At 40.0% G+C, this 27,864-nt stretch overlaps 1 protein-coding gene across 3 annotated transcripts; it reads right to left on the bottom strand.

Moving 5' to 3' along the window:
• Nucleotides 1-927: 927 nt before the first annotated feature.
• Nucleotides 928-27,071, bottom strand: alg3 (ALG3 alpha-1,3- mannosyltransferase). Of its 3 annotated transcripts, none has more exons than XM_059944168.1 (9): nt 26,610-27,070; nt 24,553-24,652; nt 23,820-23,967; nt 21,195-21,355; nt 19,130-19,250; nt 10,080-10,276; nt 9,303-9,378; nt 5,487-5,632; nt 928-4,214 (listed from the first exon to the last, which is right to left on the bottom strand). In XM_059944168.1, exons 1-9 carry the CDS (start codon nt 26,803-26,805, stop codon nt 4,037-4,039), a joined length of 1,323 nt encoding a protein of 440 aa, XP_059800151.1. In that variant the 5' UTR covers nt 26,806-27,070; the 3' UTR covers nt 928-4,036. The 3 variants fall into 3 exon arrangements, with proteins under 3 accessions (XP_059800151.1, XP_059800142.1, XP_059800160.1); XM_059944159.1 differs by having other exon boundaries at nt 10,071-10,276; nt 26,610-27,069; XM_059944177.1 differs by lacking the exons at nt 5,487-5,632; nt 9,303-9,378 and having other exon boundaries at nt 10,071-10,276; nt 26,610-27,071.
• Between the last annotated feature and the right edge of the window lie 793 nt (nt 27,072-27,864).

Raw genomic sequence — 27,864 nt, 5'->3', positions numbered from 1 at the left:
ATGAGGAAATTATTTTGTAATTTTTATAAGAGGTTTCACAATGGTTGCACATCCTATTCTTCAAGTGAGTGCAGCACTTGCACTGACAGTCTATCAGACCATTATCTTTCACCTTGGCCTGTAAGGGGCAAGTTTCATGAAAACAGATCAATGCATCCTTATTCCACATGAACAACCACCATTATCCATTTAGTTGCTCAGCTGGGCAACTAACAGGGATCCAATGTAAATTTGCTGATGATTTTCTAAATCATATTTTTACTAGATGTTGATTGTATGGCAGCAATTAAATAGGGCTTATGGTCAGAAATGTGTTTTAAAACGTGTGGACCTTGAGCTTTCATTATGGTACTTTTGCTCATGTTAATGCAAACAAAACATTAAGACTTCTATTTTGGACATTTTTAACAATGTGGGGGAGGGAGGTAGCTACACTGTGCTCTCAAGTCTGAAAAGGTCAAGAAAACTTGCAAAAACACCATGAATTCCTTTTTGGACAAAGGCATCCTCATTCTGATTGACAATTGAAGTGGCATTTACACATTAAGAAAAAAGTAAAATCCATATCTATGAAAAGACGGTATACATGTAACTAGCATTGACTAAATGCTTCATAAATTCAATGTGGTAGGGGATTTAAGTTAGTGATACTTCCCATTGTATTATCATGCAATGCCTTCATGAAATATTGCATTATTTAATGTCCTAAAATGTCCAAACTATTAGTGAATTAGTGAACTGGGCTTGCATCATTCTTTGCTACACAGTATATATGAGCTTGGCAGCTTTTGTGTTGGACACAGATTGTTGGAATTTTTTTTATACAATCAGTTATATAAACTTGTCATGTTGCAAAGCTGTAAAAAATAAACTACTGCATTGCATAGGATGGGTCAAGAATAATGGAGATTGCTGGGTAAAGCATGGTACAATTTCAGAACAGTTTCTTTATTGCTTTTATTTCACTTACATAAACAATTTGATGGAAATCCCTCTCCCTGGTCTTCAACTTAAAGTGTGAATAGTTCCTCCTCACAGCTGCTGCCTGCCCTGCTGAGTTGTTCCAGCATTTTCTATTTTCATAGATGTAAAACTTTATCCAAATCACCTGCTACATACAGTGCCTTGCAAAATATTGTACTGTAGTTCCCTATGACTGTTGGGCATTTGGTAACACCCCAATGAAGGTCTCAGCATGTCAAAAAGTTCCAATATTCTAGTATACAGTGATTGCATTACAATAAAAAAAAATCAGCATTTGTAACAAAGTTCTGTAACAGACAATTCAGACTTTTATCCAAATTAACTAAAAAATGTTTAAAATATTCTATTTCAGTAAATAAACAAAATAACATACCCCTCTCACTATTTCCACCTATAAAGACAGGACAGAGGCCAACATTGAATTTACCCAAACTAGTACACAATGAAGCAGTTCAAATTCCATAGGTGAAACAAGAATTTTGATCTAAGTATGTTTTTGTCTCAAGGGATTTATGCCTGAAGCCCAATACATTTTTATGCTAATTATTGCTTCTGACTATTTCTCCTAACTTTTGTTTATACTCTCTAGACTGGTTTGGCACTTTACATTTATCCAGACAACCAGTGGAGTTGCACAAACAAGTCCCACACAACCAAGACATCAAGCTCTTTATACCTTGAAATACTTTCACTTCCTTTCAAATTTGGCACAATCAGAGCAGAGAGAGTCAACTACTTAGGGTAGAAAGCCCTTTGGTTTGAAAAGTGTAGAAAATGTATTTGCCCACAGAATGGGGTTAGAGCAATTTGCATTCTTTCAAGAAAATATACAAAAACATCTATTACATGAAGGGCAACACAATTAAGACTGAAATGCTGAGGTTTCAAAGTTCAATACAACACCTTGTAGTGATTGACTGTCCATGCCAATGATGTAGACATACAATGGGTTCAAAACACTTGCATCAATTGATCAGGACTTTGAGTGCCATCTAATTCAATGGTCTGAAGTTTGGGCTAATAAAAGAACGAGTCTTTGGAGAACCATTTAGATTTTGATGAATTAAAATAGGAAAAGCACCATGGATCTTCTGTCCTTGCATGTTTCCTGTGATTAGTACCTTTTATAATGGCTAAAATGTTATGACCTCAAAATTACAGATTTACAAGGAACAACTAAAAGAAACTCCCCAGAAGACTTCATAGACTCAGGGTAGTAGTAAAGTTATTTTCTATGTACCACAATCCAGTGGAGACATGATTTTTATAGCTACAGATTTAAAAATGCAAATCAAGGACAGGAACTGGATATTTCTGTTGTAATGAAGACTATTTTTTAAATTGTATACCAATTTTTTTTCAAATTTCCTTTTAGTTACAAATTTAACTTATTTAGCAATATTTTTTAGACACATCATAAACATACCTAAATTGTTCGAGACATAGTCCACTTTGGCATTAATTGGAAATTATGCATCACATCTTAGAACACTTTTCCTTTAAAAATAACTACCAGCATGGTTCATTGAATGAAGTGTCTAGGGAGAGGTAGCACCTCTGAAGGGGCTTGTCTTATCCATTCTGGGGCAGTTCATTCATTCAGTCCCACTGGAACTCAGTTCTTAACAGCAGCTCCAAGAAATGCTTGCATGCCAGTGGTCACACCCCAGTACACCACTTCAATAGATGGACTAAATGCAAGGGTAGCTGGGAGGCCTCATTCCCCAGTGAGATAGGGACATGCCTCTCCTAGCAGGTAAAGTCAGCTCCAACTGACTGGGCAGATGAGATAACAGTGAGATCCGACAGTCGGGAAAGCAGCCCTGCAAAGCTTTGTAGAGAACAAAGGGAATGTCAGGGCACCCATGGAAAACCCTAGTTGTGAGGACTACTTGTACCACTGGACATGGACTCTGAGGTGGAGATTGTGGAACGTCCCCATTTAGTCATAGAAAAGTACAGCACAGAAACAAGCCAGTCTGTGCTGAACCATTTAAATTGCCTACTCCACCAACCTGCACTTGGAGGATCATACCCCTACCAACCACATACCTATCCAAACTTCTCAAATGTTGAAATCGTGCTTGCATGTACCACTTGTACTGGCAGCTTGTTCCACACTCACAACATTGAATAAGGAAGCTCACCCTCATGTTTCCCTCAAACTTTTCACATTTTACCCTTAACCTCAATGGCTGTAACACTAAAAGAAACTCCCACATAGGTTTGCTGTCAATATACACAACAGACAACCACCCACTGGCATGGCTGACCTTTACTCAAATGTCAGTTCTTGTTCTATAAATGATTCTATAGCTTTCTCCACTTACATCTCACATGTATAGATTTCCTAACCCCACAGGACAAATATAGGAGTAACCTACAACTCAGAATGGACAACATATGGAAATCCCATTTAAGCATGACAGTTTGTTACTGCTTTCATTCTGGTTCTGCCATAAAGACTCGTATAATTGGAGTTCTGTTAAACTGAAATCTATTTCATTATTTAATTAGAGAATAATTCAAATACAATCATTTAAACAAAAACCATTCTTTAAAGAAAAATGAAAAACTATTATACACATTTAAAAATGAATTCTTGATACTGCCACTTATTTTATTTCACAGACCTTCTAAAGGAATATTTTGTGCATGCTAGGAAGTGAAAGTAAACACATCTGGAATTGGAAAAAAAAATCACACTATGAAGAAAAATTAACTTAAAGCTATTAACGTGCACTGTTCCACAGGTAAGTGCAGTGTTGATCTGTCCATCCTCAGGCCTAAAGTCCTCTGCACCTCATGCTTTAGAAGACAGCGAGCACAAAACCTCACTGGACTGCAAAGTGACATTCAGAAATCAAGGTTACAGGCATCATTGAATTTGTTTGAGGAGTCCCCAGTGGATCCAGGACAAATCCTTAATACTTCAGAGCAGCAGCTACTGGCCATCATTTTTTTTTAAATATATTTTTTTAAAGTTTTCCCTCTGTGATATTAATAATGAAATTATTATTGCTTGCTGGAGCCCAATTCCAAGTCCATTCGATCATTTCTTCTTTTTCAATAAATCCTGGTCTTCATTTGGTGTACCCTTCTCAGGTTCAGCATGGCCGTACCAGAGAGAAAGCAGAATAATTACGTGACACACATGGAGTGAGATAGAGCTGTACACAGTTGAGGGATATGTATTCCATGACATCTCAATCAGTCCTAAAATAAGAACTCTGAAAGAAGAATAAATGATATCACAATGATTTACTTTTGAATAAGAAAGTAATAAGCAACTTCTTGAGTAAGAAAACCCGCAATCTGGTCATCTTTAACAGACACAGAGGACTTCCCTGGGCTCAGTTCTAAGCAAATAATCACCCTTAATACATTCAGTCAACAGAACAGGAAACTATCCCTTTCCTGCACACAGTTCATTTAATCTGCTTCTGTAATATGTAAATGCCTAGTAGTCTGGAAACTATGTTAATGTCTAACTAAAACAGAATCAACTAGAAGTATGCAAAAGGCATGCAAGGTAAAAAAAAACATGAAATTTGATTAAAACATTTCACCCAAAATACACAACATACAAATATAATTGCCCTTTGTATCACTGTACTCAAAATTGTTTATAGACAATTTGCCACAATATTCCCAATATCTTCAGTTACAAATATGCATTGAATAAAATTTGCAATTCAATACAAATAAAATGATTTAGTGGACTTACTCCCAAGTATCCTTAATTTTCCACTAATGATTATTTGCTTCTCAAATTCTGCTGTTCTACACTTTAAAAGTTATATTTCAAGCCTTCAATTCAGGTACCTTGGTAAAACAGTAGATGGTGTACATTGCACCCTGGATTCTAGTGGTGGAGGGAATGAATACTTAGGTGATCTAATGGGCTGACTTCCAGAAATTGGCTGGAACAGCGCTCGGGGTGGTGGGGGGGGGGGGGGTAAGTATTGAATCGCTCTTGACATGTGCCTTGCAGTCGACTCACCTGATCAACTCTTGTGGTCATGGTATTTATGAAAGCAGTTCCTCTACGGGAATTCCATTAATCATCATGGAAGGTGGTCAGGGACTTGAATATCATTTGGGACTTCTTTAGCAAATGTTTGATTTTTTAAAAAAAAAGCCCATGCCTAAATACTAGCTATTACTGCATTCAGGTTATGTGATAGTGTGGAGTTGCAAATGCTCTTAAACATGGTGTGTTCAGTGAATATCCATTTATGTGACCCAAGAACAGAAGGAACACACGTTGTTCCTTACATACCCACTCTCCCCTTCTCTCACCCCTCTCCCCCACTACCCAAAGCTTTTGCATCACCACTTCCCCCCAATTCCATCTTTTTATATTGGCCATCTCCCTGCTCTTTCCAGTCTCAACCCGAAACATCGATATGATTGTCCATTTCCCTCCAGATACTGTGTGACCCACTGAGCCCTCACAGAATTTTGTACATACTGTTACATTGTGAAATGATGGAACTTACTTGAGGAGATGAGCAAGTTTTTTCACATGTGTGCTCCATAGAAGGTATGGCAGAGTATGAAAGTACCAAACATAGAATTGGTAGTGTAGTGATCGACTGAAACAGATGCCAATGAAATTTGAGGTGAAGAGAACAAATACAATTTGTATACTTCAATTAAGGGAAAATTAAGTACTTATGTATTTGAAACTGTTGCATCAGCACTATATTATTTTAAATGTATAGAGGAGCATGTTACTTAACATTTTGATAAACATTTTGTATTAGCATCAATTCTGTGATTATCAAGTAAGCAACATCTAATTCAACATGGTTTGCTAAGTTAAATCAAAAAATGACAATTTGGGAATTAGTGGCTTGCTGCCAATTAATGTGCATCATTTCCTGTCCCATGCTGATTCCCAGTATCACTACTCTCAGCCCAAGTTCAAAAATGTAGAAAAAGTGCAAAAATGGGGGCAAAAATCAAAAAGGGTGACGAATACAGAACTAAAGGTGTTTTATTTCAATACATGCAGTACATGGAATAAGGGAGAGATGATTTTGCAGAATGCCTGTGAGATGGCTTTTCAAACTAGCTTGTGGTTGAGCCCACTAGAACATTAGGTGTTGCATAATGAACCAGATTTGATTAGGAAGCTTAAATTAAGGAACCCTTGTGAGACAGTGAACTTTATCTTTTCCTTCTTGAACTGCAGGTTGTGTTCTACCATACTATGATCAATATTATGGTGGAGTAAAGGGAATTACAAAGGAGCTGGCAAAAGTTGATTGGACAGAGATACCAGCAGGGATAGCAATGGCTGGAATTTATGGAGGCAATTTGGAAGGTGCAGGATAGATACATCCCAAAGATAGTCATATTCTAGAGGTAATAATGGGGGAGGGGTGAAAGAAGCGGTCAGAGAAATGGTGGCCTCAAGTGCTTTGTATCATTCTTCACTGTGGAAGACATTTCCGTATGCCAGAAATTTGAGTGTCAGCGGCAGAAGTGAGCATAGCTGCTATTACCAAGGAGAAGGTGCTTAGAATTCAGAAAGGTCTAAAGGTAGATAAGTCACATGGACCAGATGGACTACAACCTAGGATTCTGAAAGAGGTAGTCAAAGATTCCTAGAGGCATTAATGATCTTTCAAGTATCACTAGATTCTGGAGGACAGGAAAAAAGCAAATGTTGCTCTACGCTTCAAGGTAGGGAGGCAGAAGAAAAAAAAAATTATAGGCCAATTAGCTCAATTTCAGTGGTTGGAAAGATGTTGGAGTCTATTAAGGGTGAAGTTTGGGGTACTTGGAGGCGAATGATTCAAGTAGGCCACAGTCAGCATTGTTTCTTCAAAGAAATCTTGCATGACAAACTTTGGAATTCTTTTGAGGAAATAACAGGCAGAATAAAGTGTTAGTGATTGTTTACTTGGATTTTCAGAAGGCCTTTGACAAGGTTCTGCACATGAGGCTGCTTGGCAAGGTAAGAGCCCATGGTATTACTGGAAAGAGACTAGCATGGATAGAAGATTGGCTGGAGGCAAAAAGTTGGAATAAAGGGTCCTTTTCTGATTGGCTGCCAATAATAAGTGGTGTTCCACAGGAGTTGGTATTGGGACTGCTCCTTTTCACATTGTATGTTAGCAATTTTATGATGGAATTGATGGCTTTAAGGCCAAGTATGCAGATGCTACAAAGATCCATATAGAGGGACACAGTGTTAAGAAAGCATGGAATCTGCAGAGCGACTAAAAAATTGGAAGAATGAGCAAAGGGGCAGATAAAATATAGTGTAGGGAAGTATATGGCCATGCACATTAGTAGAAGGAACAAAAGGTACAGATCATTTTCAAAACAGAAAATTCCTCATGTAGGATTCCCTAAAGGTTAAGTTGCAGGTTGAATTGGTGGTAAGGAAGGCAAATGCAATATTAGCATTCATTTGGAGAAGACTGCTATACAAGAGCAGGATGTGATGCTGAGGCTTTAAAAGGCATTGGTCAGACCACATGGAGTATTACGAGCAGTTCTGGGACAATGATCTACAGATGTGCTGGCACTGGAGAGGGTCTAGAGGTTAGCAAGAATGATTCTGGGAATGAAAGGATGAATGCAAGGAGCATTGATGGCTCAGGGCCTGCACTCAGTTCAGAAGATTGGGGCGGGGGGGGGGGGGGGTGGGGGGGAAGAGTGCGGAATTGCATTTAAACCTATTGAATATTGAAAGGCCCACAAAGTGGATGTCTACACAGTCTGGAAAGGATGTTTCCTGTAGTGGGTGAGTATAAGACCAGAGGGCACCACCTCAGAATAAAGGGACATCAATTTAGAACACACTAGAATGAATTTCTTTAGCAGTGGGTGGTGAATCTATGGAACTTATTGCCACAGACAGCTGTTGAGGCCAAGTCATTGAATATAAAGAGAATAATAGATTCTTGGTTGGACACTGTCAAACATTACAGGGAGAAGGCAGGATAATGGGATTGAGAGGTATCAGCTACGATGGAAGGGTAGAGCAGACTTGAGGGGCCAAGTGTCTTATGATTTAACACAAAATCTGAAACGACTAAATAATTCTGACCCAAGCACATTCTTTGTTACCTACAAAGTCAAAAAATGAATCTAATTTATGGTACAAAATTATCACCAACTCTTACTAATATTAAATCAGGGAAGTCTTCTCAGAGGCTCTCCTGATTACGTTACATTCCTGAAGATCACGTACATGTATTACGCCAAGGAGAAATTACACAAGATTAGATTAAGCTGCCCAAAAGAAAGTAATGCCAAAGTTACAGGATCTATTATGTACATGCAGCAGTGGAAATTATGGCAAGACTTGAGGATTTTGCTGACTGTAGCATACATGCCTGAATGGGAACAAAAGCGAAGTATTTGTATTTCAGCTTATATTATCCATGATTCATCTTGGAAGGCCAAATTTGAAAGCAGAACACAGGGCTAGTAGCATTCTTGCAAGAGTGGAGGAACAGAGGGGTCCTGGGGGTCCACAGATCTTACTAAGTTGCCGTGCAAGTTGAGAGGGTGACTAAGAAAGCGTATGGTGTGCTGGCCTCCATTAGTCAGAAGATTGATCTTTCGAGGTGGTGCAGAAGAGATTTTTGAAGGGTTTTGGGCTGAAATGTTGACATTATTTCCCCCTCAACCCCCCTCCCCCAATAGATGCTGCCTGGCCTGCTGAGTTCCTCCAGTGTTCTGCGTGTTGCTCAAATTTCCAACATCAGCTAATTTTCATTTGACATTTACCAGGATGCTTCCTGGTTTAGACAGCATGCCTTTGAGGGGAAGTTAAGCCAAGACCTTTCTCTTTGGAGGAAAGGAGGATGAGAGGCTACGTGATAAAGGTGTACAAGACACAAGGAATAGGTAGAGTGGACAGCCAGCTCCTTTTTCCCTAGGGCAGAAAAGGCTAATGAGAAGGGATAATCTTATTGCAGGAAGTTATGGGGGGGGGGGGGGGAAGGGGGTGAAAATGCCAGAGGCAAGATTTTGAAAAAAATATACACACACGCACACACAGTGGTAGGTGCATGGAATGCCCTGCCAGGGGCGCTGATAGAGGGAGATACATTTGGGAGAATTAAGAGACTTGGATAGGTTCAAGGATGAAGAATGGAGGGTTGTGTGGGAGAGAAGGGTTAGCAAGATCTGAAGTATGTTGTTAAAAGGTTGGTACAACATCAAGGACTGAAGGCCCTATACTGTTCAATGTTAGGTCAATTTTCTACTATTCAGCCCTCATCTCCCGATTTTGTGGTCAGTTACTCAATAACAAACATTCAGAAACTAAATGATTTTTAAAGGATATGATTTGCAGTTAAAGGCTTGTGTTGTGATTGTCTCTTTTCTGGGGCCTTCAGAAGTGAAAGCATTCCCTCTTCAGATCTAGGACATGAAACGGAATAACAATTAGTGCCATATCTGGAAGTAACTCAATCAAATTGAAAAAGTGAATAAATTGGAATGAATATCATTCTCCTGTGGGTTTTCAGAACTCTGAAATGTTTCAGCAGAAACACTGTTCTTATTCTGTGAAAAAGTTAGAGAAGCACTCAGCACTGAGGGACGTCCAAACAATTACAATTGTTCCGTAACCCTGTTGTGCCTACAGAACTCCACAGTCAATGGATTTGAAGGTATTTAAAATATACAACACAATCTGAAGAGAACTAAAATCAGATAAACCTGACAGAATGATCCTATTTATTCACCATGTCATAACAATCAGACCTACGCTGCACCCCACCACCCTCTATAATGCAAGTTTCTTTTCTCCACTTCCGTGCTCTGATCTGAAAAACTGTTTCTCTACCCACAGGTGCAGCCTGACCGAGTGTGTATTTCGATCATTTTCTGTTTCTATTTTAGATTTGCAGCATCTGAATTTCTATTGATCTTTCATTCATGGTATGACTGTGGAAAGAAATCCAACTTCCAGCAAATAACTAACCAGCGCTCCTAAAGACTAAGCAAAGAATTTCCAAAACATGAGCAAAGTAGGTGTGAAAGAGAAGGGCATGCATGAGAAAGGGAAACAATGCACTTAATGTACACAATACTGAGAAAAATGCACACACTTGTTCCACCTGCAGATTGCAAAGAGAAGCAGAACAGTCAGATGTGCCACTAATAGTGCAAGATGGAAGTAACGACTGAGGAAGACACTCTCAGGCAGGAAGCGCCAGTTCACTGTCCACTTGAAGAGAAATTGGCGACCAAGATCAAATGCTCTTGCTATATATCCAACAGGATTTTCCATCAGGAAGGGCAAACCCAGCACCACCTAAATAAAGAAAAATACCTTTATCAGTCATGAATTCAGCAATACACCAAGTTATATAGCACATGACTCCTCATGCCTGTGCAATAAAAAATGCTGAAGTAACTCAATAGAAAGGAATAAACAGATGATGTTTTGGACTGAGTCCTTTCTTCTGAACTGAAAAAGGGGAAGATGCCAGAATAAAAATGGATCTGTCAGCTCTTTGCAAACATTCTTTTGGTTGTAGAAAGTGAAATTAGATAATTTTCAGAGTCCACCTCTTGTTGGAAAAAAAAGCTTTACAGAAGACTCAATTTTTCTATTTGTTAAAATGATCCTCTCAGTACGCAACCTTTGACTTCCACATCAAGTTTAATATAAAGGAGGTGACCCACTTTCAGGTGATTGAATAGAGCATCAAATGGTCCAACAGAACCAGACAGTCCTCTGTACAGGAAAAAAGCCTGCATAATGCACATATCATTGCATGCTTCTGATAAATTGAACTGGTTTTCTACCCCTCAGTTATTAAAACAAAAAGATTACCAGAAATTTTCCCACTTCAAATTAATAGAAAATGTGATGACATCAACACAAAACAATGCAACTACTCTGGAGGTCCAACAGTATCAATGGAGAAAAACAAATTTGGCATTAAACATAGCTGGAAAAAGGACCTAGGCAAGTGGTTTACTTACTTTCTAAACTAGCATAATTTATTTTGCTAATTATATACTGTAACACGAATAACTTGGTATTAGTACTGGAGCTCCACCAGGGACCCAGGGACTGGAAGGGCAGGATGTTAACAGTTGAGCAAGGTTAGATTGATCTGCATACCAATTTGGGAGGTTAAGAAGGGCTTCTTCCACAACAAAATCTAGGCCCAGAGCGACTCACTGCAGATGGGCCCAGGTCCTACTGCAAAGTGAGATTCCTTCAGACAATTTAAACACAGGCCCAGACAGTCTGGGGGCTCCTTTCTCCATGATGCTAAGGCTGTGAGACTGCCCTCAGCTGCTGTACTTTATGTCTGTGAACTTTGTGGCTCACTAATATGTTGAACCCGTATACCAAGGCTTTAGGCCTACTCCAAAGATTTGGATCCAAGGACTCAATTTGGTTCAGAATGCCGCTGTTGCTTGCTTCTATTGTTTGTCTGATTTGTTCCCCCCCCCCCCCCCCCCACTTTTTGTTCTGTGCACATTGGGGGTTGGTCTTTTTTTAAAATTAGGTACTTTCCAAGATCCTGATTTGCGACTGCCTGTAAGCAAACAAGTCAAGGTTGTACAATTTAAATATTCTTCGATAATTAATGCACTTTGAACATGATATACAGTCTGCTTGAATTCAAGGAAATAACAGGCAGGGTAGACGAAGTCAGTGGATGTTGTTTACTTGGATTTTCAGAAGGCCTTTGACAAGGTGCCACACAGGTATCAGCCTAGCAAACCAAGAGCCCGTGGTGTTACTGGGAAGATGCTTGCATGGACAAAAGATTGGCTGACTGGCAGAAGACAGTAGGGTTAAAGGGGACCTTTTCTGTTTGGGTCATGTGACTAGCGGTGTTCCACAGGGCTCAGCATTGGGTCTGCTACTGTCCATTTCATACGGTACTGATCTGGATTACCTACCCATGATCCAGTGCTGCATTTACATTTAATCTTCAAAGCATATTCAGGCCTGAAGGTTGGTCACTGAATGCATTTTTGCTAAACGTCCCGACACCAAATATGTTTTAACAGTCTGTCCTCTCGGCCCATCTGGACAAAAGCCAACCTGGAGGATCTACTCAAATAGGGCAGGAGAACTGCCGTTTCAGAACCCTCCCAATTACCCTGTGCATATCTACGCTATCATCCCTAATGGCTACCTACAAAATGCTGATCAGAGGGATTGTTCTTTGAACAACAGTCTTTAGAAATGCAGCTTCACTTGTATGCTCTTTTCTTCGCTGGCCAATTGCTGCTTAATTTCATTCCTTGCTTTCGCCTCTTCATTCTCTGGTAGCTAAAACTCTTTGCAGGGGCACCAGCAAGATAAATTCGCCAGGCTTACAGGCCCTTATCGATGTACAGGAAGGGATTGGGATGGTCTGTTTGAATAAATGCAGGGCCTCTCCCCAGCAGCACCTCCTTCCAAACCATCCGATCAGTTGAAGGCTCAACCACTGAAAGGTCCCGGCTCCTTTGTATTCACTCTCCATTAGGCTGGGGGGAAGGGGGCGAGGGTAACTGTCTTCAAATGCCAAGTGTAATCTTCCTCAGTCTGCCTTGCTATTTTCTAAACAGGAAGAAAATTCAGGTATCATAGTTACAAACTATCTTGGGAATCCTAGTGCAGAATTCCTCAAGGTTAATTTACCAGTCAGTAGTACGGAAAAGAAATATTTCTTTTAATTTATTAAATTAATTTCTGGAGGACTAGAATATAGAAGCAAGGATGTACTGCTGAGACTAAAGGTATTGGTTAAACCACATTTAGAGTATGCAAGCTGTTTTAGACTACAAGACAAAAAGATATAGGGAAGCTCATTCTGTAAAAGGGCTGGATGGTTTAGAGTTTGTGAAATGTGTGCAGGATAGTTTTTTGCAACAATACATAGAAGTACCGACTAGAGATGGGGCAGTGTTGGATCTCCTGTTAGGGAATGCGATAGGTCAGCTGACAGATGTATGTGTTGGGGAGCACTTTGGGTCCAGTGATCACAATAGCATTAGCTTCAATATAATTATGGAGAAGCATAGGACAGGACAGGACCTAGAGTTGAGATTTTTGATTGGAGAAAGGCTAACTTTGAGGAGATGCGAAGGGATTTAGAGAGAGTGGATTGGGTCAAGTTGTTTTATGGGAAGGATGTAATAGAGAAATGGAGGTCATTTAAGGATGAAATTATGAGGGTACAGAATCTTTATGTTCCTGTTAGGTTGAAAGGAAAGGTTAAAGGTTTGAAAGCACCATGGTTTTCAAGGGATATTAGAAATTTGGTTCGGAAAAAGAGGGATGTCTACAATAGATATAGGCAGCATGGAGTAAAGGAATTGCTCGAGGAATATAAAGAATGTAAAAGGAATCTTAAGAAAGAGATTAGAAAAGCTAAAAGAAGATACGAGGTTGGTTTGGCAAATAAGGTGAAAGTAAATCCGAAAGGTTTCTACAGTTATATTAAAAGCAAGAGGATAGTGAGGGATAAAATTGGCCCCTTAGAGAATCAGAGTGGTCAGCTATGTGTGGAGCCGAGGGAGATGGGAGAGATTTTGAACGATTTCTTCTCTTCGGTATTCACTAAGGAGAAGGACATTGAATTGTGTAAGGTGTGGGAAACAAGTAAGGAAGTTATGGAACCTATGACAATTAAAGAGGTGGAAGTACTGGCGCTTTTAAGAAATTTAAAAGTGGATAAATCTCCGGGTCCTGACAGGATATTCCCCAGGACCTTGAGGGAAGTTTGTGTAGAAATAGCAGGAGCTCTGACGGAGATCTTTAAGATGTCATTAGAAACGGGGATTGTGCCGGAGGATTGGCGTATTGCTCATGTGGTTCCATTGTATAAAAAAGGTTCTAGAAGTAAGCCTAGCAATTATAGACCTGTCAGTTTGACATCAGTGGTGGGTAAATTAATGGAAAGTATTCTTAGAGATAGTATTAATAATTATCTGGATAAACAGGATCTGATTAGGAGTAGCCAGCATAGATTTGTGCGTGGAAGGTCATGTTTGACAAACCTTATTGATTTTTTTGAAGTTACGAGGAATGTTGACGAGGGTAAGACAGTGGATGTAGTCTATATGGACTTCAGCAAAGCCTTTGACAAAGTTCCACATGGAAGGTTAGTTAAGAAGGTTCAGTCGTTAGGTATTAATGCTGGAGTAATAAAATGGATTCAACAGTGGCTAGATGGGAGATGCCAGAGAGTAGTGGTGGATAATTGTTTATCGGGATGGAGGCCGGTGACTAGCAGGGTGCCTCAGGGATCTGTTTTGGGCCCAATGTTATTTGTAATATACATAAATGATCTGGATGATGGGGTGGTAAATTGGACTAGTAAGTATGCCGATGATACTAAGGTAGGAGGTGTTGTGGATAATGAGGTGGATTTTCAAAGCTTGCAGGGAGATTTATGCCGGTTAGATGAATGGGCTGAACGTTGGCAGATGGAGTTTAATGCTGAGAAGTGTGAGGTTCTATATTTTGGCAGGAATAATCCAAATAGAACATACAGAGTAAATGGTAGGGCATTGAGGAATGCAGAGGAACAGAGAGATCTAGGAATAACTGTGCATAGTTCCCTGAAAGTGGAGTCTCATGTAAATAGGGTGGTGAAGAGGGCTTTTGGAACGCTGGCCTTTATAAATCAAAGCATTGAGTACAGAAGTTGGGATGTAATGCTAAAGTTGTACAAGGCATTGGTAAGGCCAAATTTGGAATATTGTGTGCAGTTCTGGTCACCGAATTATAGGAAAGATATCAATAAATTAGAGAGAGTGCAGAGACGATTTACTAGGATGTTACCTGGGTTTCAGCAATTAAGTTACAGAGAAAGGTTGAACAAGTTAGGTCTCTATTCATTGGAGCGTAGAAGGTTGAGGGGGGATTTGATCGAGGTATTTAAAATTTTGAGAGGGATAGATAGAGTTGACGTGAATAGGCTGTTTCCATTGAGAGTAGGGGAGATTCAAACGAGAGGACATGATTTGAGAGTTAGGGGGCAGAAGTTTAAGGGAAACACGAAGGGGTATTTCTTTACTCAGAGAGTGATAGCTGTGTGGAATGAGCTTCCTGTAGAAGTAGTAGAGGCCAGTTCAGTTGTGTCATTTAAGGTAAAATTGGATAGGTATATGGACAGGAAAGGAGTGGAGGGTTATGTGCTGAGTGCGGGTAGGTGGGACTAGGTGAGATTAAGAGTTCGGCACGGACTAGGAGGGCCGAGATGGCCTGTTTCCGTGCTGTGATTATTATATGGTTATATGTTATATGGAGAAGAATCAGGCCATTTGGCCCATTGAGTCTGCTTCTCCATTTCATCATGACTAATCCATTTAGGCTTCATGTCTAAAGGATGGTCTGGTACTGGAGAAAGTCCTCAGGTTTACAAGAGTGATCCTGGAAACAAGTGTTAATGAATGTCTGATAGCTCTGGGTCTGCATTCACTGGAGTTTAGAATGGGGTGGGTTGTTCTCATTTAAGTCTACTGAACATTGAAAGGTCCAGATAGAGGATATTTCCAATAACTGGTGAGTCTGGAGGGCACACACTCAAAAGGAGGACATTTACAAGGAGGAATTTCAGAGTGTTTCAAACAGATGTGGAGACCAAGCCATTGGATATAGTTGAAGTGGAGACAGATAGGCTCTTATTAGTAAAGGTTATGGGATAAAGCAGGAGAATGGGATTGAGGGGGAAAATAAATCAAACATGATTGATAGTTCAAATGGCTTAATTCGGTCCCTAGGTCTATGGAGGCATGATCTGCACTATTGACAGAAAATCCCAGATTGAAACACAAGGAAAAATGTCAAGAGTAGCTTTTATATTCTTTGACAATCTTGTATACCTCATCTTACATTTTTTCATGTAAATCACCAATCTTTATGAAATTTAGTAGAGGTTCAAAAGGATTAAAACATACAATACCTCACCTGTAGAACAGCAGCTCCTGAATCCATAAATTCAGATGTTGATCAGCTTGTCTCATTATATTATCAGCAACACCCTTTGACGGAGGCTGAGAAAATTTGCACGGGGGTGGGGGGGGGGTGGTATTTAAACCAGAGTTGCAGGGGGATGGGAACCAGAGTGCCAAAGCAGACAGTGGAGTGGTTGTGGAGAAAGATGTTAAGCCTACAGAGTCAGGAATCAAAAGGTTGAGAATGGTGGGACTGATGTTTTGAGCTGTGTATATTTCGATGCGAGGAATTCTGTAGGCAAATGAGGATGAGCTTGGGGCATGGATCAGTGTGGAATTATGACCTTGTACGCATTAGTGAGACAGGGTTACAGGAGGGGCAGGACTGGCAGCTCAGGTTTTATTGTTTTAGAAGTGATAGAGTAGCAAGGATTAAAGAGGAGGGGTGGCATTATTGATCGGGAAAATATGGCAGTGCTCAGTCAGGTCAGACTGGAGAGCTCACAGTGAGACTTTAGAACTGAGGAATAAGAAAGGTACAACCACATTAATGGGCTTATATTATAGGTCACAACAATTTGCAGGATTTAGAGAAACTAATTTGCAGAGAGATCAGACTGTTGCAAGAAATATAAGGTTGTTATAGTAGGCGATTTTAACTTTTTGCACATTGGCTGGGACTCTTACTGTAAAAGGACTGGATGGGAAGGTTTGTCAAATGTGTTCAGGAAAGTTTCCTTAATCAGTACGTAGAAGTCCTAACTACAAAGTGTAATACTAGATCTACGATCAGGGAATGAGACAGGGTAGGTGAGAGGAGTTTGTGTAGGAGAACACTTGGCATCCAGTGATCACAATGCCATTAGTTTAAAGGTAATTAGTGAAAAGGACGGTATGGTCTTCCAGTTGACATTCTAATTTAGAGAAAGGCCAATTTTGACGGCATCAGAAAGCATCTGGCAAGTGTGGACTGAGCGAGTTTTCTGGCAAAGGTGTATTTGATGAGAATGAAGCCTTCAAAAGCGAAGCTGAGAAGACAGCTTGTATATTTTCATCAAAATAAAATGCAAAGATAACAAGTTTAGGGAAAATTGGTTTTCAAGAGATATTGAGGTCAGTGTTAATTAAAAGGAGGAGCATAGAAGGTATAGGCAGGTAGGGCTAATGAGGAATTTGAGTACAAGACATGCAGAGAACATTTAAAATCAGGAGAGCTAAAAGGTAGCACGAGGTTGATCTAGCAGACAAGGTGAAGGAAAATCTTAAGGGCTTCTACAGATATACTAAGAACGAAAGGATAGCAATGGACAAAATCAGTCCTCTGGAAGATCAAAGTGGTAATCTATACATGGAGCTAAAAGCGATGTGGTAGATCTTAAATGGATGCTTTGCATCCATATTTACTCAGGAGAGGGACAGAGTCTATAGATGTAAGGTAATGCAGCAGGAAGGTCATGGATCCTATACAGATTACCGAGGAGTTTGCTGTCTTGAGACAAGGTGTTCCCTGTGGGAGGTTACTGCAGAAACTGTAGGGGCCCCGAGCAGAGATATTTCAAACATCCTTAGCCACAGGTGAAGTGCCAGAGAACTGGAGGATAGGTAATGTGTTTGTTGTTTAAGAAAGACTCCAAGAACAAGCCAGGAAATTATAGGTCGGTCAGCCTGACTGAGTAGTGGGAGTTATTGGAAGGTATTCCAAGGGACTGGATATACAAGTATTTGGATATACAGGGCCTGATTAGGGATAGACAACATGGCTCTGTGCGTTTTGAGTAAGTAACCAGGAACGTTGTTGAAGGCAAGATAGTGGATGTAGTCTACATGGACTTTAGCAAGGCCTTTGACGAGAAGGTTCATCATTCGGCATTCAAGTTGAGATAGTAAGTTGGATTGTGGTGAAAGGTGATGTGTTTAATGACGACATCAGGGGCATCTTCTTCACTCAGAGGATGGTGAGAGTGTAGAATGAGCTGCCAGCGCAAGTGGCAGATGTAGATATTTGGATAGGTACATGGATGGGAAGGGTACAGATGCAGGTCATTGGGACTAGGCAGATTGATGGTTTGAAATGGATTAGATGGCTGCTGGGCCTGTTTCTGTGCTGTAGTGTTCTATGACTGAAAAATCTTGGGTTATTAAATTAACAACCAAATATAGTTAGTAGATAAATGTTGATCTTAAAAATACTAATATCTAGCCAAACCTCATTAATCTCTTATAGAATATAATCAAGTACTCACACAAATCAAACAATGGATGTGATAAGAAAAGCAATTACTCGGAGCAATCCTGTATAGCAAAATACAACATCAAATAAAAGAAAGCTAATTTAACTAATGAAATGTTGTTTGGATACAAGTAATTTTCCAATAAGTATTCTTCTACAATTCTAATGTTTCATTATTTCCAACTCAAGAACACAGTTGAAGCACGAGACACGAATTTTGATTCCGAATTTTAAAAATTGATTTTTATTTTTTTTAAACCAGCTTTCGTAAGGTTTCCCTGCAAGGTCTTTGTTGGTAGTTAGCTTTGATGAAATGCTTTGCAGGTTTTCGTGGAGAAAATGAGAGTTGCGCAAATACAAATGACTTAAGTTTTCAATTAGAATAAAATGATACAATTGCTCAAAATAAACAGGCAAGGTAAAAAAAAAACAGGAAGTTTACATTAATTAAGGAAACAATTATAAAGTTAGAATAGACAGTCTATTGGAATCAAGGGACAAATTTGCAGTCCAAACTCTTCTCAGAGCAGACGGTAAAGTTTATACTTTTTAATGAGCAATACTTACAAGAAACATACATCTGGAGACAATTCACTAGAGTAGGAAGAGACCAGTGAAAACAGCACTGCACAAGAAATCAACTAAACCATGAGAGCAACTTCAACTAAACCATTTAACTGAAACAAATCTTCAGAGGTGTGCTCATGAAATTGACAATACAGATCAAAACAGGGCCATCCTCCACTAACATTACTCTCCTCTGTTCGACCTGCTGGGTTCCTCCAGCAAACTGGTTTCAGTTCCAGATTCCAGCAGCTACAGTCATGTGTTGTCACTTAGCAAATAACTGACATAACAATTTGATGGAAAGACAACATTGACCCACTTTGTAAAACAAACTAGGGGTGATTGAAGACTTTTCCTCAATTATTTTTCTTACGATCAAAATCGTGCAGGTACTCAGGTTTTACATTAGTACTGTTACTCTAATTTGGAGAGACATGGAGGCCCACATACCTGCAAAGCAGCACAGATGCCTAGCTTTGGGATGGTCCGCACCAATCCAAACTCAAAGAGGAGAAGGAATAACAATCCTGGTGCGAAGAGCAAAATGTTCATCTTTATGGAAATAGCTAAACTGCCCAGGGAACAAACAGAATAAAATTCATACTTTGTTCCAAAGAACATTGTTTACAGAAATAATAATTCCCAGCTTCACCATGAGATAAAAGGTGAAACTCAGCTATTTCCTCCATCACCACCTCCCCTTTAGAGCCAGCACAGCGATCTATATTGACGATATACACAAATCATGCAATTCTATGGCCCAATGATATCTGGTTATAGAAGGAATATTCAATTTAAACAAATAAAACATTAAATAATTGTGAAACTTTTTAAATCATTTAGGTCAGCAGAGATTATGGTTGCTGCAATTTATCAATATATCACTCTACATCTCAGCAGCATTTTCAATGTTGCATTGATACCTTCTTTATGATTATTTTATAAGATTTCAATGATTGCTGTATGAAACTAATCAATTACTTTCAAGATTTATCAAATATTTCAACTGGTTCTTTGTTCTAAACAATTGTCATGCAAACAAGAGAACTGCTCAGGAGCTAAAACACCAGCAAACCACCTCAAAACAAAAACAGTGATGATGTCAATTACAGGTGGATTGATGCAATTGTACTAAATGTAAATAACAAAAGTACAGCCTTCCATTTAACTTAATCTTAAAGTTAACAATTGTGGTGTAACATACAATAATTACCAGTTTAGGATAGCCCTAGGTGTACCATGCTTAATCAGAGTAAAACATTAAAGATTAAAAACCCTTGCAGAACCAAGTGCAGCCTCCTCAGGAACTACACAGCAGGCCACGCAGCATCCGCAACACTACAACTTAATATTTCAAATGGTTATCCTTTAATCTAGATTGTTCATTTTATTTTTCTCATTTCAGATTTCCCAGATCACTGTTTTCCCTTTTAGAGCTCCAAAAAAAAAAAGCAGCAAGATGTGGTATTGCAGTAAGCAAACTGATAATCGAGAAGTTAGTTATTTAAGTTATATGCAGAAATAGTTATTGCACTAAATCATCTTTGTTCAGCAAGTATTATGGGGTGGGTTCAGTGCAGATTTCTGGACAAGCTGATTTACAGAAGATGTTCTGAGCAAAGTAACATCATATTAACAATAATATGATTAGTTACTATAACCTACTGAAATTACCAAGACTTTTGAATTTAACTCATGATTCTTTCCATTATCTGATAAGCCCATGAAGTTCCTGCCACATTATCTATGGCAGGAAGCAGGGGGACACCTTCGCAACCAGCAAGAAACTGCAGAAATACTCAACACTCTGACTAAAGCGCTCTGCCAATTTTCCAATTGTGCTGAATCAGTGAGGCCCCAAGAGTCTAAAGACTGAATTTCTGGTGCCGCTTAAACTCCTCAGGAAACTCTGCCATTGGTGAAGTGTAGTAAAGGTTTATGACCATTTCAACGGAAGAAATCAGCTGCTAGAGTCAAATTTCAAATAGCTTACATTTTTTAATTGAATACATGCAACTGCTTTATGCATTTTCTAATAATCAACTGCTGTAATGTGTTTACGATTTAAAATATTTCGAATGAATATTGTGAATCTTTCCAACATTTACAAACACCAAAAGTGTCTGATCCTGCAGCAGGGACTTAACTAGCTTTAAAAATCATTTTAAAATCAAGCATAGTTAGGTCCTATAAAATGCCTTTATGATCAGAAAATTGTGCTGCCCAAATGCCTCATTAGCCACATTGAAGGTGACTCCATAGACAAGGTTGCTTCCAGAAGACCTGCAGAAAGCAGGTGTTGTACTGAGTACGGGAATAGCAAACGTGGGCGACTCCATGCTCCTAAGAAATTCCACAGCATTTTTATCAGCCCCTGGAGATTCCTCAATATGATAGGGCGAGGCAGGAGTGCAGATTACATTCTATCTGGCTAAATTAATTACCTCCTCGGGCCTTTATATTTTCCACTTGCAAGAAAGGAAACCTTTTAAAAACAACATATTATAATACTTGCCTAAAGAAGCAACAGCCTAGTGACCAGCGATTGTTCAGAAAGAAGTTCACAGCCACATAGAGGATCATCATGGCAACAGGGTCATTAAAGAGTCGAAGGATAAAGATAGAATGGATCCGATAGGAGGCACAGCACATGAAGAAAAACACAAATGGTGGAACCTAGAAAATGGGAAGATGGAAAGAATAAATGTGGTCTTTTACAAAGCAAACATTATATAGAACTGTCTTTCTAAGCATTTTCAAGATCTGTCATGGTTACATTCAAACTTAGTGAAATGCATAATTTGCATTAGCAACCAACACAACTGATTGAGGGGGTGCTGGTGACAGCCTGATTGAGGGGGTGCAAGTGTCATCACACACTCCTACACCAACATAGCACACCCACAATGCTAGGCAGAAAACACAGACCAGCAGCAGCAAGAACAACCCCCTTCCTTCCACCCACCCACCCATGTACGCACAGTCCTTTAACTCCAGGACAGGCCTCCACTGGACCTGGATTTGTGCTTTCAGACACCAGATTGATCCTCCCCAGCAAACTCCCAGAGATTCACAGATCGACTCCAGCCAACAAGTCTCGACTTCTGATTTGACCCTCGATCCTCTGCATCAATCCCAGGACACGCCTATCACTGAACACTAGGACTCCAACTGCAGACTCGCCAATAATGGCACCCAAAATGTGTGGTCCTGAACTCTGCTCACGACTTTGAAACCTGGGGGTATGTGGAACTCATTTGCCCCTGCCTGCATGGAACTTGCTAACAACTCACTGAGCTGGAGGACTCCTTGTTCAATCATTGCCAGTCTGACACCCAATCACAGATGCCCTACATCTCCTTCGCTGGTCTGCAACCAGAGACCAAGACTCCAACCTGACCACCAACCCCCTAAAATCCCTGATCATAAAGCCTAACCTGATCCCAAGTCCCTCTCCATCCCCAAAACCATCCTTATAAACCCAAAATAAAATAAAATTATTAAAAAGTTATTAAATCTGAGCAGCTACAACTTCTGTTGAGGTGCTTGGTGCCATCCTGAAGTCAATGGAATGGAATTATAATCCATCTTTGTTTCTGTACTTTAAAACAAAATTAGAAGTTGTTATCAAAATAGCAATCACTATTCAGTAAGAGACTATCAAGTGACCCAGATCCACATTTTGCTCAGCTACCTGCAAGATGGTGGGACCTTGGGCACCTGTAACATGACCAAGCTTATTTCAATCTTCAGCTTTCTCCTTTGTATTGTCCAACTTCCTTTAAGTCAATAGCTCCAGAGACAAGCCCATAAATGTTAAAAAACACAACCTGTTAATACACTCAACATGCTGGAGGAACTCAGCAGGCCAGGCAGCACCTATGGAAAAGAGCACAGTCGACTTTTCAGGCCGAAACCCTTGTCAGGGCTGGAAAAGATGAGAAGTCAGTGTAAGAAGGTGAGGGAAGGGGAGGAAGTACAATGTAGTCGGTGATACTATCCACCATTATTTCATCTGTGGAGGCAATTTATAGGTTGGGTTGAGGCAAATTTATTTTGTATCTCAACGGGCACAAGCAGAACAGTTGAGCCTGTTAGTTTGATAGTTACTGGGTTATGATTTTGTTTTACATTGGATTTATTTAGTAATTCAAATTTAATTTCCTCAACTGCTATGCTGGGTGTCAAACTCCAGTCTCCGAATAAAGTCTTTGCTACAGTCACGATGAAATGGTAGAACAGACTCAATGGGCCAAATGGCCCAATTCTGCTCCTGTATCTTATTAGTTAGGTTGCTCAGTATAGAAGTAGGGATACTTCAGTATAGAAGTCATGTTGCAGCTGTATAAAACTTTTCGGTCCCATCTGGCATAGTATTCAGTTTTGATTGATGCATTACAGGGGTTGTCCAGATAGCAATATTAACTGCAAGTTGGACACTTTCGTTGGATGCCAGTGGCCAAGGGAGCAACCTGATAGTAAAACAAAAATAGGAGAGGTGTAGAAAAATAGACAGAATTATCTTACCAGGTTAGAAATGGCAAATACTAGGACACAGCTTTAAAGTCAAGGGGAAAATATTAAATGAGATTTACAGGGCTTTTTTTTAATATATAAAATGCTTACACAGAGCAGTAAGGGACTAGAATGCACCACCAGAAATGGAGAGAGCAGATAGGATAGGAATATTACTATTAAGAGGCATTTAGACACATGAACAGGCAGATGGGAATAGATAAAAATTAACATGGCCAACAGACTTCATGAGCCATAGGCCCATTAGACAGCTACAGTATATGGAACATAGAAACTACAGTGTGTATCAAATGTCTAACTCAGGTGCTCCCAATCCAGGAAAGGCTAGATTCTGGGTAACAAGAAATGAGAACATCCTAACAGAACAGAAATTAGAAAGTGATTAAAAAAAATTACCCTTCAGTGCAGTGAACATAACTGGCTATTTCACGGTCTTTCATTACATCTGACGTAACATTCTTAATGCTAATTAATGACAGATTAGAATACAGTATGCATTCAAATCTATTTCCATGTTACATGGAACTTTAGATGCCATTATACACACACATTCTTATCCAAAGTATGTCTCGCTTCAGAAAATGGACATCTGACATTTGCTTACCTTTTTTGTATGATTGTAAATCCTAAAGACCAACAGTAGCGTGAAGAGGTAGAAAATGGCAAACACGTATTGTGCAAGGTGAATGTTCACTCCATGATCTGTGATGTAGTACAGCACCATGAAGACATAAACAAAACCTGCGGGATAACTGTGCAGAGAAGGAACAGCATTGTGCATTACAGCAAATTTGTGTTAACTCCAGCAATTATATAACTGCCTGCTGCCATATATGCAAGAAATCACATCTGATAGCAAACTGGATATTCAGTTATACCACAAAACCCATAATCCATTCAAGTCTAGTTCTAACTGCCTTATAACATACTGCATTTTCCATCAGAGGGAGCAGATATTAACATGGACTTACTGCAGTGAGGTACAGAACAGCAAACAGAAACTGAATATTAACATTAGTGGGTTATAAGAGTTGAGGCAACTTTGGACAGGAAACTGCTTAACAGTTTAACTGCTACAGTATGTATCAATTCTTTGGAATGAAAAGATAGCAAACTCACAGGATGGAATATATGGGACAAAAAAAAAATCTGGTGGTATGAGTGCTGTTATTTTGCATATCTGAAGAAACAAAATGCATTTCCACTAATGCTTTTTAGAAAGCTTACTAACATACATTATTGATCTGCAACTCAAAATGCATTTTCAAAATTAGTCAGCTTACAGCACTCAGGTTACTTGATGAGACAGTGAAGTAGCTGTAAAGTACTCTACTTACACTAGGGGTCCTGTGTCTCCTTTTAACTGAGTGTAATCATATGTTCCATTAATTACACCTTCCACTTCATCCATGTAAGCTTTCCAGTCGATTTCTGTGTCTGAAAATACAGATGATCTTTCTTTTTACAATGTCTTGAATTATTTCTATTTTTTAATTTTTACTTATTTCATAATACTGGTTGGGAAAATTTCAACTCACTGGGTAGATATCTTGACTTAGGCCAGAATATACTATACAATGTCTTTCAGGAGCAGGCCCTCTTCTCCCCCCCACCCCCCCCCCCCCAATCACCCAAGATTGAGCATTACAATAACACATGTAAGGTTGACAAGAGTTCTGCTAAAACTCAAAGGTTGGAAAGAATAACCAAACACTGATAATGCAGTAAACAAAATCTGAATGCAACTTGTTTAGATTGCCTTTTGCTGAAATAGAATTTACCCCATAAAGTGTGCATAATAAGCACTTTACGCTCATCATATCACAAAGCTCAGGCAGTGACATTTCCAATCTTGTGTTTCACAACTGTTCACAATAATATCTCCTTTACATTAGAGGAACAATGAAAATTGTGTGATCATCTTGCCCAGCTCCTGTGGTTAGTCTGCAGGAGAGACTTGAGACTTCTGGTTGCCTACACTAAAATGTACCATTGCACTCTACACTCTCTGGTCTCTGCACTCATTAGAATGAGGCCCAACATAAGCTTGAGAAACAAATTTACCTCTAGGCATGTTGTAAACTTCAGAACTCTACTGCATTAACAACTTCAGATAACTTTGCATTAGGGCTGGCCTTTGTGCCATTTATTCCCCTGACTACCCCCACCTCCTTTCCTACCTTTGTACCTTTTGGCCTGTTCAGCATAGGTCAGACTTCCAGAAAGTTAAAGCAAATAGCATCCAAGTTGAGCTGGTGAATTAGTGATAAGAGGCAGAGGATATTGGTGAAAGAATGAGTTTCTAATTGGAAGAATATGATCAGAGATTCCCACGATACGGATTGGCACCAGGACCTCATTGTTTGCGACAGATAACAACAACTTGATCAGGAATGTTGCAGGTATGATTAAAACATGCAGATAGTGAGGAAGGGCATCAAAAACTACAGCATGATATACATCAGATGGAATTTAATCTTGACAAGTCCAAGGTGTTGCAATTTGGGAAGTTTGATGGGGCAGGACATATTCAGTAAGGACGTAAAAGAACTTGATGAATAGTGGAACTTGTGTTTATGTCAATAATTCCCTGAAAATGGCAACACAAGCAGACAAGGTAGCAAGGACACAAGGGATACTCAACTTCATAAGTCAAGCATAGAAAATAAAAGTTGAGACAGTAGATTGTATTTTCACAAAACGGTGGTCAGACCACAGAGTACTTTGTGAGTGCCAAGTGCCACATTGTAATAACTGTGCAGGATATTCAGTAGGATTTTGCCTGGTCTGGAGGGCTTTAGTTATACAACAGACACAGATGGAGCAGATAGAATCATTTTCTCATAGTATGTGTATCAAAACAATGGATAGAAGTTTAAAGCAAGAGAAAAGGAGAGATCAGGGAATTGAAATATCAAGATGCATATATCAAATATCTGTAAGGGTTAGCCAATTAACAGCACTTTCTTCACACATCTATACATTCATTAAGAACTCGATGGACTTGTACATTAAATGAATATAGTATTAAAAAGTGTATTTAACCATATCAATGAGAAAACCGACAATCTTTTAGTAGGTGCCCGACTTTTAGGTAGAACTGAAACAAACTATTCGGCCTAACTACTTCATGTTAGCGCTTAGTATTGCTCGCTTTCAATTTAACACCAACACAACTGTCCCTGTTGCTAAGCACGATTCCTCAGCTAAAAGATACCTTGATGCTTGCTATCAGAGACGAAGAACTGAGCATGATTTTAGTTTCCCGGAGACTCTGGTGCTGCTCAACTCGAGTCATTCTTTCACAGACCGTGTCAACCAGGGATGTATACTTCCCCCTGCTGTCTGTGTGATGGGGTAACATCAGCAGTCCCAAGCCGCTCTCTTTACTTACAAGGCACCCTATGGATGACCCAGAGGTTGACGCAGATCTCGGCGACCCAGAGGCAGACGGCCACCGGCACTGTGAACCGCGGCTTGAACAAGATCCAGTGCTTTTCTTGCCACAAGTCGCCCAGCCGTTCCCGGAGCCTGTCACGGCCCGACAACGCTGCCTGTGGCTTCGACTTCCAACTCGCCGACTTCAGCATCTCTCCTCCCCACCAACGTGGGTCGGGGGCCGGGCACAAGAAGCAGAGGCGGGCTCGCTGACCGGACCCCGGTACCAGTCATCCGTTCCAGTACGAAACTCTTCCCCGACTCTTGTTGGGAACCCTCGCAGGCTAATTACAATATTCAGTGTCCGCGTAATACCGCTCAATCAATCTTTGCCAGTGACTGTTTATAACCGATAATTATATGCCCGAAAAGCTGATCCAGCAACAAAACTTGTCTCATCCAACTTGATTCACCAACTTTAGGGGGGGGGGGTCTTTATATGGTGCCCCTGTTGTCCGGCGGACTTTTTCCTGACGGACAGGACCGATTAATCTAATTTGCTGTCCCACGGACCACGTGGGACAAGTGTCACATGACCCATTTTGCGGACGCGTCGTGATTTCCGGAAGATTTTGTTTCGCCTGCCGCCCGTTTTGTTTTTAATGATTGCCTATCCTCCGAGTCACGATTCACGGTGTGGGTACCGCGCAGTAAGTCCCTTCGGCCCACTTAGTCCATGCCAGGCACCATTTACCAAAATCTCGTATTTTAATTTTCATTAACCCCTTCCCTCCCCACTCACTCACCGGATTCATCCACTCATCAGTACACTGTCAAATAATATGCGACATGTAAATATCCCACCAACTAGCGCGTATTTGTAAGGTAGTCGCAGCGAGAGTGCACAGGCAGTGCCGGAGATCAGAATTGATTCTGGGTCTCTAGTGCTTGGAGACTTAAGCTCAAGTAGCAGAACTCTCGAGAGTGGAAGACTAAGGAAGAAAGAAGGTAAAACCGGGAGAGGTACTGAGAAGGACAGCTGAGAAAAACAACACTGAAGTGACAGAGGAAGTGATAGAATGCATTGCAGGGAGAGTCAAATTTTGGGATTACGGGCAATCTAACAAAAAGAAAGGGCAGGAGATTGTTGTGCAAATGGAGATCAGGCTAAGCAGGGTCGTTAGTTTGTAGTAATTGGTATTTCTGCAAGCTTTCCAGTTCTATAACACCTGGAAATTTCACTCACTTCAATTCTGAATCTTTAAATTTAA

The sequence above is a fragment of the Hypanus sabinus genome, chromosome 2, assembly GCF_030144855.1.
Source record: "Hypanus sabinus isolate sHypSab1 chromosome 2, sHypSab1.hap1, whole genome shotgun sequence".
NCBI lineage: Eukaryota > Metazoa > Chordata > Chondrichthyes > Myliobatiformes > Dasyatidae > Hypanus > Hypanus sabinus.
Note: the sequence above shows the minus strand (reverse complement) of the source record. Positions and strands in the feature narration are given on the sequence as shown.